This window comes from Vigna angularis, chromosome 6, assembly GCF_016808095.1.
Source record: "Vigna angularis cultivar LongXiaoDou No.4 chromosome 6, ASM1680809v1, whole genome shotgun sequence".
Lineage (NCBI taxonomy): Eukaryota > Viridiplantae > Streptophyta > Magnoliopsida > Fabales > Fabaceae > Vigna > Vigna angularis.
The window spans coordinates 36824452-36839198 of NC_068975.1; the positions used below are offsets into that span (position 1 = coordinate 36824452).

The window sequence follows — 14747 nt, forward strand, 5'->3', positions numbered from 1 at the left end:
AAGGTGACTAGAGGAGTCTCATGGGTTGCTCTAGTATTGATCTAAGATGAGTAGTATAGCCAAAAATTGGTAGCATAACATTACTCAACATCAAAGATGAAATACAAGGATAAAGACACCTCTATTTATAGGCCAAGGGTGTCTCCTTCTAACCCTAAAAGCACGATCTTCCACCTTTGCTCTCATTGGCCAAAAATGAGGCCTTCTAAGGTGTGGACAAGTGTCCACAAATCCTCTCCAATTATGGGAGGACATGTGGCCACTCACAAAACACAATCATCTCCATTCCTAGAGTGTCGTGTGGCCACTACTAAAAGAAAAAAACTCTCCACTCCTAAGGTGCCATGTGGCTACCTTTTAAAAAGTAAATCCTCTCCAATGGAAGCATGACACATGGCACACACTTTTCACTTGGTTTGGATGTCTAACTTTTAAGGAAAATCCTATGCTACTTAGGCTTTAATACAAGCCTTAAAAAAACCTACACTACATGGCCTAATACAATGACCTAAATTCCTACATTACTCTTCAATCCATGCTTCATGATGGCTCCAAAGGTGGTCCACAAGGTAGAGTTGACATCATCTTCAGGAATGACTTTAACTCTCTTGAAAGTGCTTGATCATGGCTAAGGAATTTTCCATCATTCCCTCCCTCTTGAAAAGGATTTGCCCTTAAATCTTCAACATGAAACAAGGCAAACTTCCTTATCTTCTTTGGAGTTTTGTGTGCTTTCCCACCAAGGTTAAATACCCATTTTATAACACAAGTTAGAACAAATGTTACGAAGAATATAACTCCCAACAATGATACACTTAAATCAAATGAGTGATCAAGGTCTTGAAGAGTAAGAACATCTTTGAAGCTTTTATTTGTCTTGAAGAGTAAGAACATCTTTGAAAGATTATCCATTCCAACACAAGAGTTAATTTTTTTAGGGATATGTCATCAAATAGTTTGTCAAGAAATAATATAACTGTGAATAATAAATTCTGTTTTATTATTTTTATCTATATTGATTTTTAAGAAAGTAAATTATTGATGAAAATAGGTATATGAATTATATTTATATTTAATGATATTAATTTAGGCTGAGTGAGAATGGAGTATTTGAAAAAATAAAGAAAAAACACCCGCACAATCAATTATAAGAGTTCCATACACTAATTCTATTAATAAAAAACACTTCATATCAGGATAAACTTAGGAACATAACTACTTTCTTTTAGCGATGAAAGTGCACAAGTGTCTTAGTTCCTACTCGTAAAGCTTATATCTTCTATATTGCGAATTTAGTATATTAAATACCAAAAAGGGTACGACACTTAATGATAAAATTTTCAAATAAAAAAATAAATATGATCTCATTTGTGTTTATCAGAGTTGGGAAGGCTGTAGAAAGGAAAAAAAAAAGAGCAACGAAATGTCACTGTACAATACTGTGTCCATGGTTCTTGCATTTAGGGCGGAATTTGACACATTCACAAAAGTGTAAGGGATGTGTAGTTTATAACATTTTCTTTTTGGTATCAGCCTTTTTTCCAATCTCATGCAGATGGCGAACCCACAACCAAAACAAACCTCAGACCAACATTTTAGACTGAGAATTCCAACAGTTTAGACCTTTCCGAAGCCCACTTACACTAATACCAAACTGCAGTCTTCAAGAATATTGCCATTTGTTTTATTTCTGCTGCAAAATTGATTTTCACACCATGTAAGTCATGCTAACTTGCATAAGATTTGAGTGTGGTACACTTAAAGTCGTGATTCCCCTTCTGCAATTCTTTCTCAAAAAAGCATAAAAATAGTTTATAACTAACTTCTTGATAAACCACGAGTCCTTCCTTGCTCTTATATCCCCGTGACCCAGAAGATAAACAACACCACATTCTTTAGCCTTGTGAATAAAAGATAACTCGCTCTCAAGGCTCTGCTCGGCGTCACACACACTGGGGTCAGGAAATACGGAGCTTATCACCTCTGACGTGCTTGCTTCTAAAACGGGGTTGCTTGTATCCTTATAATCAGCGAGAAGAGGAACACCAAGTGAGTAAACACTCCCATTGGGACCTATGAGAACCCTAGAACGAGGGTACTCATCCTCTGAATCAGAATCGTCATCCCCGTCACTCTCCAATGACCTCTCCTGAGCCTCACGACGAATAAACTTCTCTAGGCTCTCAATCAGCAGCTGCTCAAAAGTCTGGTGATTTTCTTTCCGAACATCTTTGTAACCATACCTGTCGACAAACACTCAGACAAATAGACATTTCTTATTAATAGGATAAAATACATTATTTCACCAAAGTATCCTTGATAAGATGCTCAGTGAAAGTGTTTTTAAAAGTAATATCTAGGGCCTCATTTTCACTATCCATTCGACTTTCCCCTAGACCACCACTTTTGAATTAATATAAAGGTTAGCATCTCCATTATCCGCCACAGATCAAAATGCCTCCCAAATCACCAATGTAAAATAATAAAGCTAGTTACCTGGCAATACAACGAAATATATGGTAGCTTTTGGGGCAGACTCGCCGAAAAAGAAACCTTTCACTTTGCGGTACCATAGGAACAGGAACATACTTGATACTCACAAATATGATCATAGAGTGTATTGCAGGAAGTGTGGTTAGAAAATGGCCAAAAATTGCTGGTATTCCTTTGACCAACTCATTATAAAGCAAACCAATCCCAGGAGCTCGTATTGTCCCAAGATTACAACCTAATTCTCTCATCAAATCTGTTGACAGCTTTCGCTTGACTTCAGTTTCATACTTGAGATTGCTTCCATAATTCCATATATACATTATAAGAAACATGATTATGGCAAAGACCAATATAATCCAGCTTCCATCTGTCACACTCCACAGGACAGATGAAAAAAAAGTTAATTCCAATCCCAAGAAGACTACCACGAAACTAAGCACTATGATGATGTGTAACTGCCATATAAGTAGCATAACAAGGGTTACTAAAATAGTGGTCATCATCATCACCCCGAGCTCAGCAATGCCTGAAAGGGGACAAGGAACAAGCTCAATGCAAACACATTACTATAATATAATAACAATGAACTAAGTTCAGTGCTTTAAAGCTAAACTCTCCACCAGTCTACACCCCTCTATCTAGCTTGAAAAATCAAATTATTATCAATTAGGATCAAAACTTTTATAAACTCGAATGATTTTTCTCAAATTAAAAAATATATATATATGTGAACAAAGCCACCATTTAAAGAGCAATAAAATGACAAGAGATAGGATCGTGGATTTTCTAAGAAAATTGCCCCCACCTATCCAAGGCTCCAGTTGTGTATTGAATTAATTCTCAACTGTAGTTGAGAACATCCAAAAGAAATATTAAGGACTATATATAAAATAAATAAATACTAGGTAAACAGTTTATCGCCTTTCAAAATAATAACAGAAAAATAAGCTCTTGATACAAACAATTCTATTGAGATAGTTCATACCAACAAATTGTGATATTAAAATTATCACCAAGTTACAATGTGACTGTTACTTGAAAATGGCTGATGTTTTACCAAAAATTAAAACAAAATGCATAAGTTCATTACCGTAGGCATTTCCAATCTCATCAATGCTAGATATAGTGCAGACAAGCACCAGGGAAAGCCCCAAGAGGAACCAGTTTATGACAGGGATATAGATCTGGCCCATAAATTTCCGAGAAGTATGTATAATTTTAAGACGAGGGAAACAACCAAGTGCAGTTGATTGCTTTATACATGAAAATGTTGCTGTTGTCATAGCCCGACTAGCAATAAGTGCAGCCACGTTGGCAATAAGGAAAACTGGCCAGAACGCACCACCTGCAGACAGAGAATATCATTACTTGAATATTACGTAAAACACAAAGCCAACAGTGTAAGGAGTAATATTATCAACACTTACTCGGAACAGAAGAAAAAAAGACTTGACCAGCATCAGCATGGTTTTCCATAAGGTATGCAGCTTGACCCAAATAACCCAATAGCAGGCACGGCAAAACAAGGAAGACAAATGAAAGCTGCAAATTGGAACCATCAGCTTCACCAGCATAATAGTTCGCCGACACACAGAGCAAATAAAAGAAGCATGACTAGCAAATAAAGTTATTACCTGAACTGATCGGACAGAAAAGTGGCAAAGATCTGCAAACATGGCCTCAGAACCTGCAACATGATAACAGTCATTAAATATGTTTGCAGTCGAATAGGTTGTGCATATGCCAGCAAAAGATTCATCTGTATTGTAATTTTACCACATTAAAATATTAAGTTGCCATGGGCGGGAAGGGATTACAGTGATAGAATGAGTTAATTAATAACCTCAAAATTCGAACTATTTCTCCTCAGATAGTAGCAGAAAACACTAAAACCCATGCACTGATCATCAAAATTTCTGGCAACAAATTGTCCTTAAAACAAATAAAACAGACCAGTAGAACCAAATTTACATACATGACAAGACAAAATTACAGTATTATTGCATTTGTAGTATCAAGATCTTGAGCGTATGTATTTACCAGTTGCACTCAGTAGGCAACCCCCAAGAGAATACCATGCTTTGGTTGAGTTCCTTTTGAAGAAATAGTAGATATGAATAGGATTAAATGCCCTTAAGACACTATTGTCATACTTCACAAGATTGTATATCCCAATGCTGGCAAGAGAACAAAACCATAAGAACAAAGCAGGTCCTACTGCAAGTCCCACTTTACTTGTTCCATACTTTTGCACACTGAACAAAATGATAAGGCAGGTAACTGAAATCATCACCACTTCATCTGCATAGACGAGAATGAAAAAAAAGTTTCAAGCAACTATACAAATGACTAAAACAAAAGGACATAAATTAGCTTAAAATTATGCCCAACTCAACAAAACATCCCACAAAAAATTACATACTTGAAAAAATGCTTTCTAATCTCTCAAACAAAGTGGATAGATAGCACTACTGATATTATGTTAAGCTTACATGATCAGCCAAAGAAGAAAAAGATAAAAGGTCTAAACTGAAAATCTTCGGTCATGTCTATGGGCATCAACTATCAATCAAGTAATTAATAACTGTTACATATAATAGAGTTCATTAATAGGTTACGTAATACCTTTCTCGATAGCATCTACCCCAACTTTTAAACCGCCAACAGATGACAGTACTGCAACAAAGAAAAGATAGAAAGAAAATTATTGTAAATTAAACAATAGATAGGTTAATGAAAACAATAGTTGGTCATGAATACTAGCAACAACATATCATTATATCAATGCATATATGGTATTGACATCATTCTGAACACATTGTGACCAAAGCAAGTCTGAAGAAATTACAGGAAAATGAAGTAAGAACAGTAAAAAAACCTGACATTGCCGGTGTAACAACACCATTAGCAATCACCATGGAAGTACCAGTAAGAACTAATATTAGTAGAATCTTCTTCAGAGTCAGAGAATTCTCAAGTCTTTCCTTGATTTTTAATGACCTTTCAAGCTCAGGGGATGGCACCTTAAGCCTAAAGCTTGATATACGGGCATCTGATGGTAACTGATTAGGGAGAAGACTAACCTTAGCATGACGACAGATCAACGAGTACAAGGCAAACGTACCACCTGCAATGGTTCCAGAACAAATATTATTTTGAGGATGTTCGTACCACAAGCTTTAGTTTAGAACATTTACTTTTAACATACCTTCACCATCATCATTGGCCCACAGAACCACCAGGACATACTTCAATAAAGGAATCAAGATTAATGTGTACAAGACAAGTGATAAAGCTCCAAGAATGTCTTCATTTCCATTAATAGGGGCCTTTCTAAACATAACACTGAAGGTATACAAGGGACTTGTTCCAACGTCACCAAAGACAACACCAAGCGTCTGAATAGCTAATACAATTTTCTTACCCACACTGATGTCCTGCAATGATATATAATGAAGACAAAAAGCAAAAATTACTAATATATAAAATCTCATGATGAATACTAAGACATTTTAAGGGATGGAACCGCATGCCGGTGTACAAGTAGAATACATCAGTCAATCACAGACTAAAGTTCCGAGAATCCGGAAAGTAAACAAAAGGAACAACACCCAAAGCTTAAGCCAAAATTTACAGAATCCATAAACATAACAAGAAAAACAAACACCCATACCTATAAAAGAAGAAGGACAACAACAAATATAAGCATCCCCTAGACACTAAATGCTATAAATAGTAAGATCGTCATTGAGGTTGCAATGCACACAAGAATTTGGTTGTATCGGGATTCCAGGAGCTACTTTGTTTAATTTTCAACATCCACGTTAAACATTCAGTTGTGTTCCGTGAATGCAGACTGCAGGTTGAATCATGTATTCCACATCTAATTTCCTTCCACTTTTTTTCCATATGTGGAGCAGGCCATAACACTAAATTAACTATCACAATTCACAAGGTCCCACAGGGAGACAGAGAAAATTTAAGGTCGATATAAATATATATCCATTATAAATTTCAACTTGGCATGATCACTTCAAGCGACATAACCGTGCACTTAAAACTTGCAATTCCTTTGAATTATCATAAGATAATAATGAAAAGCAGAAAAGGGAAAGAGACCTCATAGTCACTTCTGTGAGCACCGGGAACTTCAAGAGCCTCCACGTCGAATGAATCGATGCGAGGACCAGTGCGGATGAGTCTCTGCTCCGCGTTGTCCTCTTCCTCGTCGGAATCAACGACCGCAGCTTGGCGTCCAAATCTCAAATCCGCGTCGAAGTTCTCTAAATCGGAGTCATCGTCGTCGTCCTGGAAAACCCAGCGTGATTCAGTGGAGTCCACGGACGTTCCGCGATTGATCTCGTCAGCCATGTGGTTAGCGGGATGCGGAAAATGGAGGTTAGGGTTTCACATGGAGAAATGGGAGAATCTCAGGAAGAGGGTTTTGGCATGAATTGGACATAGCATAACGGTATGAAGGGACGGTGCTTCCATTCCATTCTTTCCCGCAACAACACAAGGTGGTGGTGCTGATCACGCGTGAGTGAGAGAGTGTGATACCAATGCAAAACGGCATCTGACTGAACTTTTTCTATGGGGTCCCACACTACCCAGCTTGGATTTCTCAACTCATATTTAATTACTTTCATTTGTTTAAATTAGTAGGAATTTTTATTAATGGTTTACACAAACAATTCCAATGGAAATATCCACTTAAAAGGGTAATAACACCTTCAGATATAGGTATTATAACTACTTTAATTTTTTTTCTAAAATTTATTGGAAAATTGCATGTTAGAAAATTACATGAATTGTTTTTGTCACTATCCAAATAAATTTAGACATAGATAACTTTTATTACAGTTTAAGTATATTTGATTTAAAACAAATTTGACCTTGGTAAGAATTTATAAATAAGAGTGCACATAAATTATAGGGTATCATCGACTCCAACTATAGGTATTATTATAATAAGGAATATATTATAATAAGGAATTAGTTTCTATCACATTTGACTCATCCGAAAGAAGTTGAGTTAGATTTGGGAGACTAGTTTGTTTAATTCCTAGTATTTGCACACGTGAAACCCACGAGATTAAAAAAATTATTACATATTTATTATATTAATTTGAATTAATAAAAATATAACTATAATTTTATATATATATATATATATATATATATATATAATTTTTTTTTCACTACCCATATCCCGTTATAAAAGCATCAAAGTTTACAATGGACAAAAACTTATAATGTGAAACGTTAGCACACTTCAATTCTTAAACATCCTTGATAAGTTTGTTCTTTTACATCCAAAAGTTACTGCATTCACGTCAAAATTAATGGTAATTTATGTATTATTTTTTTCTTAACTCAATGAAATGCCTTTTAAAAATAAAAGGGCAAAAGTGAGGAACTTGACTTTTCAATTGTTATTATATCAAATGACGAATATGTAACGACTCTAATGTGAAAAATATGTAATAAAAAAAAAGCTTGAAAATTTACTTAATATATATAAGCTGTAATATTCTCACATTAAGAAGGACCAGATTTTCCGGATTTCGCCGTCTTAAAGCGTTACAGAGAATGCGACGGAAGCAACAAAACTAATTGTGCGCCAGATGATAACGGATATGGGCTTCGTAAGATCGACAAAATTCGAATTATCTTATCACAATATTGGAAATATATATTATAAAAATACACAAAAAATTGTTGTCTTTTAGAGAAAAAAAGAAAAGAAGATGAACGTCTTACATGTTTAACGGATATTCATCCCTGGGATAAAGCTTGAGAAACCAGTTCTTACTTTTTGTCATCAGTCTCGGGGATTGAAAGAAATGTATAATAATTTAGAATATTTAATCATTCTGGTGAAATCATTTTGGTTCGATGACTATAATTGGTTGGTTCATGCTAGTAATAATTGATAGGTCGAGAATTACGTTTATATTTCATTTGTAAGATATAATAACTCAACCATGAATAATACTTTCCTCATATATAGCCAGCTTATTGGCATTTCGTTCTTAAAGTTTTATAAAAAAATTTCGCATGTATTTTTAATCATTCTTGATATGGTTGTGGCATGGTAAACAAAATTGAGTTGAGGATGAACATGATATTTAGTTTCAAACAGATTTGATGTCATATGCGTGGATTCTGCATTTTTTGTTACAATTAACAGCAGAAAAAAGAGAAATACAATCAACAGAATACAAAAAGTGCAACATAACATTGCAGAACACCACTGGTATTGTAAAACTAATATTTCACGAATAAAGAATGGCCAGTACTTACAGAATGCATTGGCAAGGGGCTATTGTGACGCCACTTCAAAAAAATGATGTCAAAAATAATAATTATCTAATTGCACAAGCAAAGTGATTTGCAATTTGAGGGCATGAGTGAATGTCTCGCAAATTGATAAGGGTTAACATTGTATAACTTGTATTGATTCTAACTTCAAGGGATCATTCTAAGTTAATTTTAAGCAAAAAAGTATAGCTAATATAAAACAACAACCTTATAAGAGATAAAAGCACAACTCTGAGCAGTGGTAGCAGTCCCTCATAACGTACAAAAAGTTCAAGAGTGTTTCGGTCTGTACATGAGCCACTCGCAGACAATGATTGTGGCTATGCTATAACTAGCCTATTGTTCCTTGAGACAAGTCCCTCAGTTCACGTTGGATGCAGCCTTCTCAACTTCTTCATAGGTGCTAGTCTCCTCATTAAATGAGTACCTGAATTCAAATAAAAAAGGAGCGGCCCCAGTCAGCTAGAAACATGATTTGCATCTCCCACCATAGATAAGAGATGGGATAAGAGATGAGTAGAAATAAATAAGAAATAGTAAAATAAGTTCAACCGTTTTTTGAAACCATTTCTTCTCTTTGCCTCTCCCAACAAACATACAATATTATTTCCCTCCTCTCAGCCAAAGGTGTTAATTATACAACTAATCACCCTGCATGTTTTTATGCCACCAAAGATCTATAAATTGACGTACACATATCACATCTCTTGATATAGTTTCCAACAAAAAATATCACAAATCAAGAATAAATTTTAACAAACAACTAAAGACACATCCAAATCCACATCTATGTTTGGCACCACTTACTGTAAACAAAGGCTAAAAGATGTCAGCATAAAAATTGACAAACCACACGAAAAGATGATAAAGGAATGTGCTGTACCATTGTCCTGATGCTGCAGAGCAATAAAGCCCGGTATTTGGATCATAATAATAGCCCAAACTGCTGCTATAATAGTACCTGGACCATCAAATATTGATGTCAAAACAAGCTTATAACAGCTCTTTTTGGTAACAGAATTCATTAGACGAAGAAGTGGGTACAAACCCTCAACTTTTGCCACCTCCTTAATACCATAATGATTTTTTTTTTGGTTTTGAAATTTACAACAAAGATAAATAATGTCATGTATATCAGACTATTTCCCAAAATTTACATGGAAGAGAAGAGCCATACCCAGAAGATTCATCATACACATAATCATTTTGCAATGCTCCACCTGAAAGAAAAGTAGAACAATGTTAAGTAAATACTAATCAAATAAAAATCAGTAACAAAGACTTTGGAGGCCAATTTACCTACCCTCAGTGCCAGAATTTATGGCGTCCAATGAAGATTGACTAACTGTATTATTTTCATCTGTAGATGGCTTACTGTTATCATCCTCGTCAGCAAACATATCATAATCACCTTCACCAGTGCTAGAGGCTTCTCCACTAGCCAAATGTTGATTTGATGGGCCTTCTTTTGCCCGGGCTAACTTCTCATATCCTTCTGAAAAGGGGAGAATGTAGAAGGCATAAGCATTAAGCAGTTAATACCACGAAACAGACACCCTTCACTCCTTCTCATAAACCTAAATATCGACAACATCATAGAAAGAAGAAAGAAGAGCCAAGGAAAAATTGACAATTAATAACCTGCCCCAAAATCCAACACTTAACTAATATGGAGGCCCAAAGATAGTTTCTCCAAACACTAAGAATAAACAAACACCATGTATGATATTGATAATAGAACAATAAGTTCTATCTTGCATCATGACCATAATAACAACATAAGTTGAACAGTATTATAATAGTAAAACCAAGTAGTTAAATCAAATAAATTAGAAAATCAAACAGCATATTACATCATGTTGTTAACAATGTAAACATAATGAAACAACAAAACATAATATAAGTAGAATAAAGCATAGTGTATAACACTAACCCGCTTCACGATCAAAAACCTCTCGCTTTTCATGATAAACATCTGCGAAAAAGGTCAAGGAGCCAAAGTTAAGCATAATGTAGGTATAGCAACTAAAGAAACAGTGAATCAAAACAAGTCGCATGACATAGACTCTCATCAGACTATCTAAATGATTACATGTTTACACAATGCATAATATCTACAAAGCCCGGAGGGATTAACTCAACTGTATTCACCATTCTCCATCAACTTCATAGCATCCTCGGTTAGCTGGTCAAATACAACCTTAGTCTCAGCAGACATTTTTGCCTTTCTGTCACTGTTACCTTTTAGCCTTCTCAAGGCTTGCAAAACCTATTGGAAGAATATCGGTTAATACTGCCCAACTAATGAACCTCAAAAAACTCTTAACGAAGTAGATATATGATATATAATTCCAGCCTAGTCAAGTATAAAGATTTACAAGATATAAAGAGAACATGTAAATGAACATGATATAAAATTAATAATTGCAGTTAGATACAAGCCAAATATAACTTTAAATATTGTTTCTTATATTTTTATCTTTATGAACACCATTAATCCTTTATTTTGAAAAAATGGCAATTAACAGGCTTTCTCTGATAACGGTTTAGGGTTGCCATACTCAACTCAAGTTAAAAGTAAATTTGCATACGCAACTATGGAGTCAACCGCAGATTCGGGTTCTCTTATTTTCTGTATTTATTTGTTCCAACTTGAAAAGCACAATGTCAAAATTACACATTCCTTACACGTTCAGATTTGAGAGTAAAATATTTTTAACTGGATAATATTTTTTAAGGATATGAACTACCCTTAGCAAGAAATTCCACAACTCCTTGGCCACATAAAAAACCAATGATTGCCTAAACAAATGGATGATCTACAACTACTCTGGAGTGAATTGGAAAATAAATATTTTACAATGATACTTCAGTAGAACAAAGAAATAAAAAATCAGAAAATTAAGAATGATAAAATACATACATACCGTTTCCCCAGGTTCAAGAACATTTGCAATCCGCCTCTTCATGACGGCAATATCTTTAGAAGAAAGGTCAGGCATGCCCTCATCCACATCATTAGTTGGTACAGATTTTAATGCAGAATATTTTGGATCAAATTCAATATTATCAAGCCATGCATCCTGCAAGGATCCCTAATTTATTAACAGAATTCAAATGAAATATCACAAATAAAGAAAGAAAACAACATAAATCCCTCACCTTAATCTCATTCTCTCTTACATATTCAACAAAATTGCCTGCTGCATCAAAATAACCTTCTTCCCTTTCTTTATCTAGGTTGAAAGGCTCAATTTGAATCCCGTCATCGACAAAATTCTCGCTATCCTGCCACAAGATATCACACATCACTGCCTGCCTATCTTTTACGTATCCAGTAACAGCTCATTGCACCAATAAACTTACTATAAAAATTATGTCAAATTAGGAATAAATCACACTACAATAATACATTTGAACAGAAGCCCACATGAAATAAGCTTTACAAGCAAAATATTTACTCTACTAGTGTCCATGAAAAAGCACTTGATAGAAAGAGTAAAGATTTAGTTTAGATAAAAAAGTTCGTCCAGGTTGAAAACTTAAAGAAAACTTCAAAACAAACCTCATATGTCACTTCACCAACTGATAAGTCTATTCCGATACCTCCAGTGTCCTCACTAAAGAGTTCAGCAGTAAATTGATTTCTTAGATTTGCCCGCTCTTTGGCAGCTTTGGCAGCTACTTGGGGATTCGTTAAGTCAACTTCACCCTCCTCGACATTTCCTTTGTCCACAACTTCATCTCCTGGCTTCACTTTCTTGCCCTTTGGAAACCTAACCCTTTTTGCTCTGTATAAATTCAACAGAAAATCTCAAAATTCAGTTCCACAAGCCAATCATTACAGCCTCTAAAGTTAAAGCCCCAACAAGGGGACTCATACACACACAACATATTACCACGAATGGGGTGTGAATGAACAGAAAACGGAAACTTAATACATAGTATTCATATTCAAGCACAATGAATTTAATTTAAACTCTCTTTAAGAAATGCCAGATATTTGAACTAGACAGGAGGTGACCAACATGACAGTAATCCCCAAATCAAAATAACACAGAATTCAATGTATAATAACCTAATCCCCATAATCAAGTCTACCTATTACTGCAATTATCTGAATAACAACAAACGGAATTAGGGTTTACTTGCGAGAATAAAGGAAAAGAAATTACGGTGGTTTTTTGCTTAATTCATCATCTTCTTCCACAAATGGACGTTTGGGGTTTCTGCGAGATGATTCTGCCGCCATTGATGCTGCCCAAGGAGAATGAGTTCAATGCTTTGAGCTTCTGCACATAGGCACGACAAGACAATGCTTTTCCCCTCTCTAAATTAAACCTTTTCTTGTCTCTCTCTGTTCATTTTAGATAATTAACAATTAATTAATTAATTAAAATAACATTATAAATTTCCTAGTAATATATATATATATATATATAAATAAAAATGATAACAATTTTTTAATATTTTATTTAAAAAATAAGTTCCATTAACCTATTTTTATTAAATATAAAACGAAAAAATAATTAAATACACTTGTTAATATTTATAGTTATGTTTGACAAATTACTTTAATTAATAAATACTTTTTCAAGGTTATATTGTCAATTTATTTGTAGTTATTTTTAAAAAAATGACAAAATAAAATTCGAATCCGGCTCGACTGCCACGGGTTGGTGGGTAAACGGGTTGACTCACTGGCTCACTTAATTACAATTTGTTTTAAATTAAAAAAATTACAAACTTTTTATAATACAAATCTAAACAAATTTCACTTTGAAAATAAGGAACTTAAATAACTTTTTTAAACAAAAACAAAATAATAAATATTTTTTTATAAAATTGAAATTAAATTTTAATAAAATAAAATTATGTAAGTGGGTTTGGTGGGCCAACCCGGTCCACCACGGGTTCAACCCGCATGAGCCGGGTTGGCTCACGGGTTGTGACCCATTTTGACAGCTCTAACTTAAATTTAAAAAACAAAACTCTATTGCATGATAAATGTAACATCCCAAAATATAGTATAACTATATTATAGATAGGGATGGCAACGGGGCGGGTCGCGCATGGGTAGTGCCTACCCGCAACCCGACCCGTCGGATAAAACTGTACTCGCTACCCGCGCGGGTACCCGTTTAAAAAATATCCGCGGGTATTTTAGAACTCGAGCATACCTGCGGATACCCGCAAAAAAAATATTTACTACATTTTTAAAATAAAATTTAAATAAAATTAACAAAAAATATATAATATAATATAATATAAATTAAATTTTAATTTTAATTAAATTTAACCTAATAAAATTTTATTTTATTTTACTTTTAATTAAATTTAATTAAAAGATATATAAATTATTAAATTTTTTTAATTTTTTGCGGGTAACGGGTACCCGCGGGGCGGGTAGTATACTACCCGTACCCGACCCGTTTAGAAGCGGGTATTAAAATACCCGCTACCCGTTATCCGCGGATAGTAACTACCCGCCGTAGATTTATCCGCAGATACCCGTGCCCGCGGGTAAAATTGTCATCCCTAATTATAGATCAATCACTTATAATAATATAGTAGACCAGTTATCCATGAGTTGTTAAAGTATTTTAACAGTACAGTTATCCAAAATAACTATAAAGTTAAAAGCTTCTAATAAATAGTTTCGATACAAAACATATGAACAAACCGAACGATTATACAACACCCTATATAAACTGAATGGTTTACAAAAGATATACTAAGTTTGATGACCGAACGGTCCTAACTAGGCTGCAGGGTTATCGCCTTCCAAAGCCTGCTCCAACGACCAAGCATCACCTTCTGCTCACATCCAAAGATGATCATTGCAAAATAAAAGACGACCGAACGGAAAACATAATAACATAAACAAATACACATTCATATATTCAATCGAGCATTTATAAAATCATCAA

At 34.5% G+C, this 14747-nt stretch overlaps 2 protein-coding genes across 3 annotated transcripts; both read right to left on the reverse strand.

Annotated features, from left to right (window-relative positions):
* Window positions 1–1317: 1317 nt before the first annotated feature.
* On the reverse strand, window positions 1318–7102 carry LOC108343089 (potassium transporter 7). Its single transcript, XM_017581143.2, has 10 exons — window positions 6613–7102; window positions 5702–5930; window positions 5372–5620; window positions 5119–5169; window positions 4534–4794; window positions 4128–4180; window positions 3921–4035; window positions 3584–3838; window positions 2497–3019; window positions 1318–2243 (listed from the first exon to the last, which is right to left on the reverse strand). Exons 1-10 carry the CDS (start codon window positions 6862–6864, stop codon window positions 1709–1711), a joined length of 2523 nt encoding a protein of 840 aa, XP_017436632.1. The 5' UTR covers window positions 6865–7102; the 3' UTR covers window positions 1318–1708.
* Window positions 7103–8845: 1743 nt separating this feature from the next.
* On the reverse strand, window positions 8846–13152 carry LOC108341836 (uncharacterized). 2 transcript variants are annotated; one of them, XM_052878954.1, is made up of 10 exons: window positions 12993–13152; window positions 12383–12608; window positions 11980–12105; window positions 11745–11900; window positions 10960–11086; window positions 10751–10792; window positions 10121–10312; window positions 9995–10037; window positions 9701–9778; window positions 8846–9244 (listed from the first exon to the last, which is right to left on the reverse strand). In XM_052878954.1, exons 1-10 carry the CDS (start codon window positions 13067–13069, stop codon window positions 9178–9180), a joined length of 1134 nt encoding a protein of 377 aa, XP_052734914.1. In that variant the 5' UTR covers window positions 13070–13152; the 3' UTR covers window positions 8846–9177. The 2 variants fall into 2 exon arrangements, 1 of the variants encoding a protein (XP_052734914.1); XR_008249854.1 differs by having other exon boundaries at window positions 9183–9244; window positions 10117–10312.
* Between the last annotated feature and the right edge of the window lie 1595 nt (window positions 13153–14747).

Excerpts from the sequence above, each read along its gene's own strand:
- LOC108343089 (XM_017581143.2), bottom strand. The coding sequence starts at position 6,864 with ATGGCTGACGAGATCAATCGCGGAACGTCCGTGGACTCCACTGAATCA. Across the intron at positions 5,931-6,612 it reads CTCACAGAAGTGACTATGAG|GACATCAGTGTGGGTAAGAA; the intron begins GTCTCTTTCCCT and ends ATATCATTGCAG. Across the intron at positions 2,244-2,496 it reads ATATTTCGTTGTATTGCCAG|GTATGGTTACAAAGATGTTC; the intron begins GTAACTAGCTTT and ends GTTTGTCGACAG.
- LOC108341836 (XM_052878954.1), bottom strand. The coding sequence starts at position 13,069 with ATGGCGGCAGAATCATCTCGCAGAAACCCCAAACGTCCATTTGTGGAA. Across the intron at positions 11,087-11,744 it reads TTCTTGAACCTGGGGAAACG|GTTTTGCAAGCCTTGAGAAG; the intron begins GTATGTATGTAT and ends TTCTTCCAATAG. Across the intron at positions 9,245-9,700 it reads TCTGCAGCATCAGGACAATG|GTACTCATTTAATGAGGAGA; the intron begins GTACAGCACATT and ends ATTTGAATTCAG.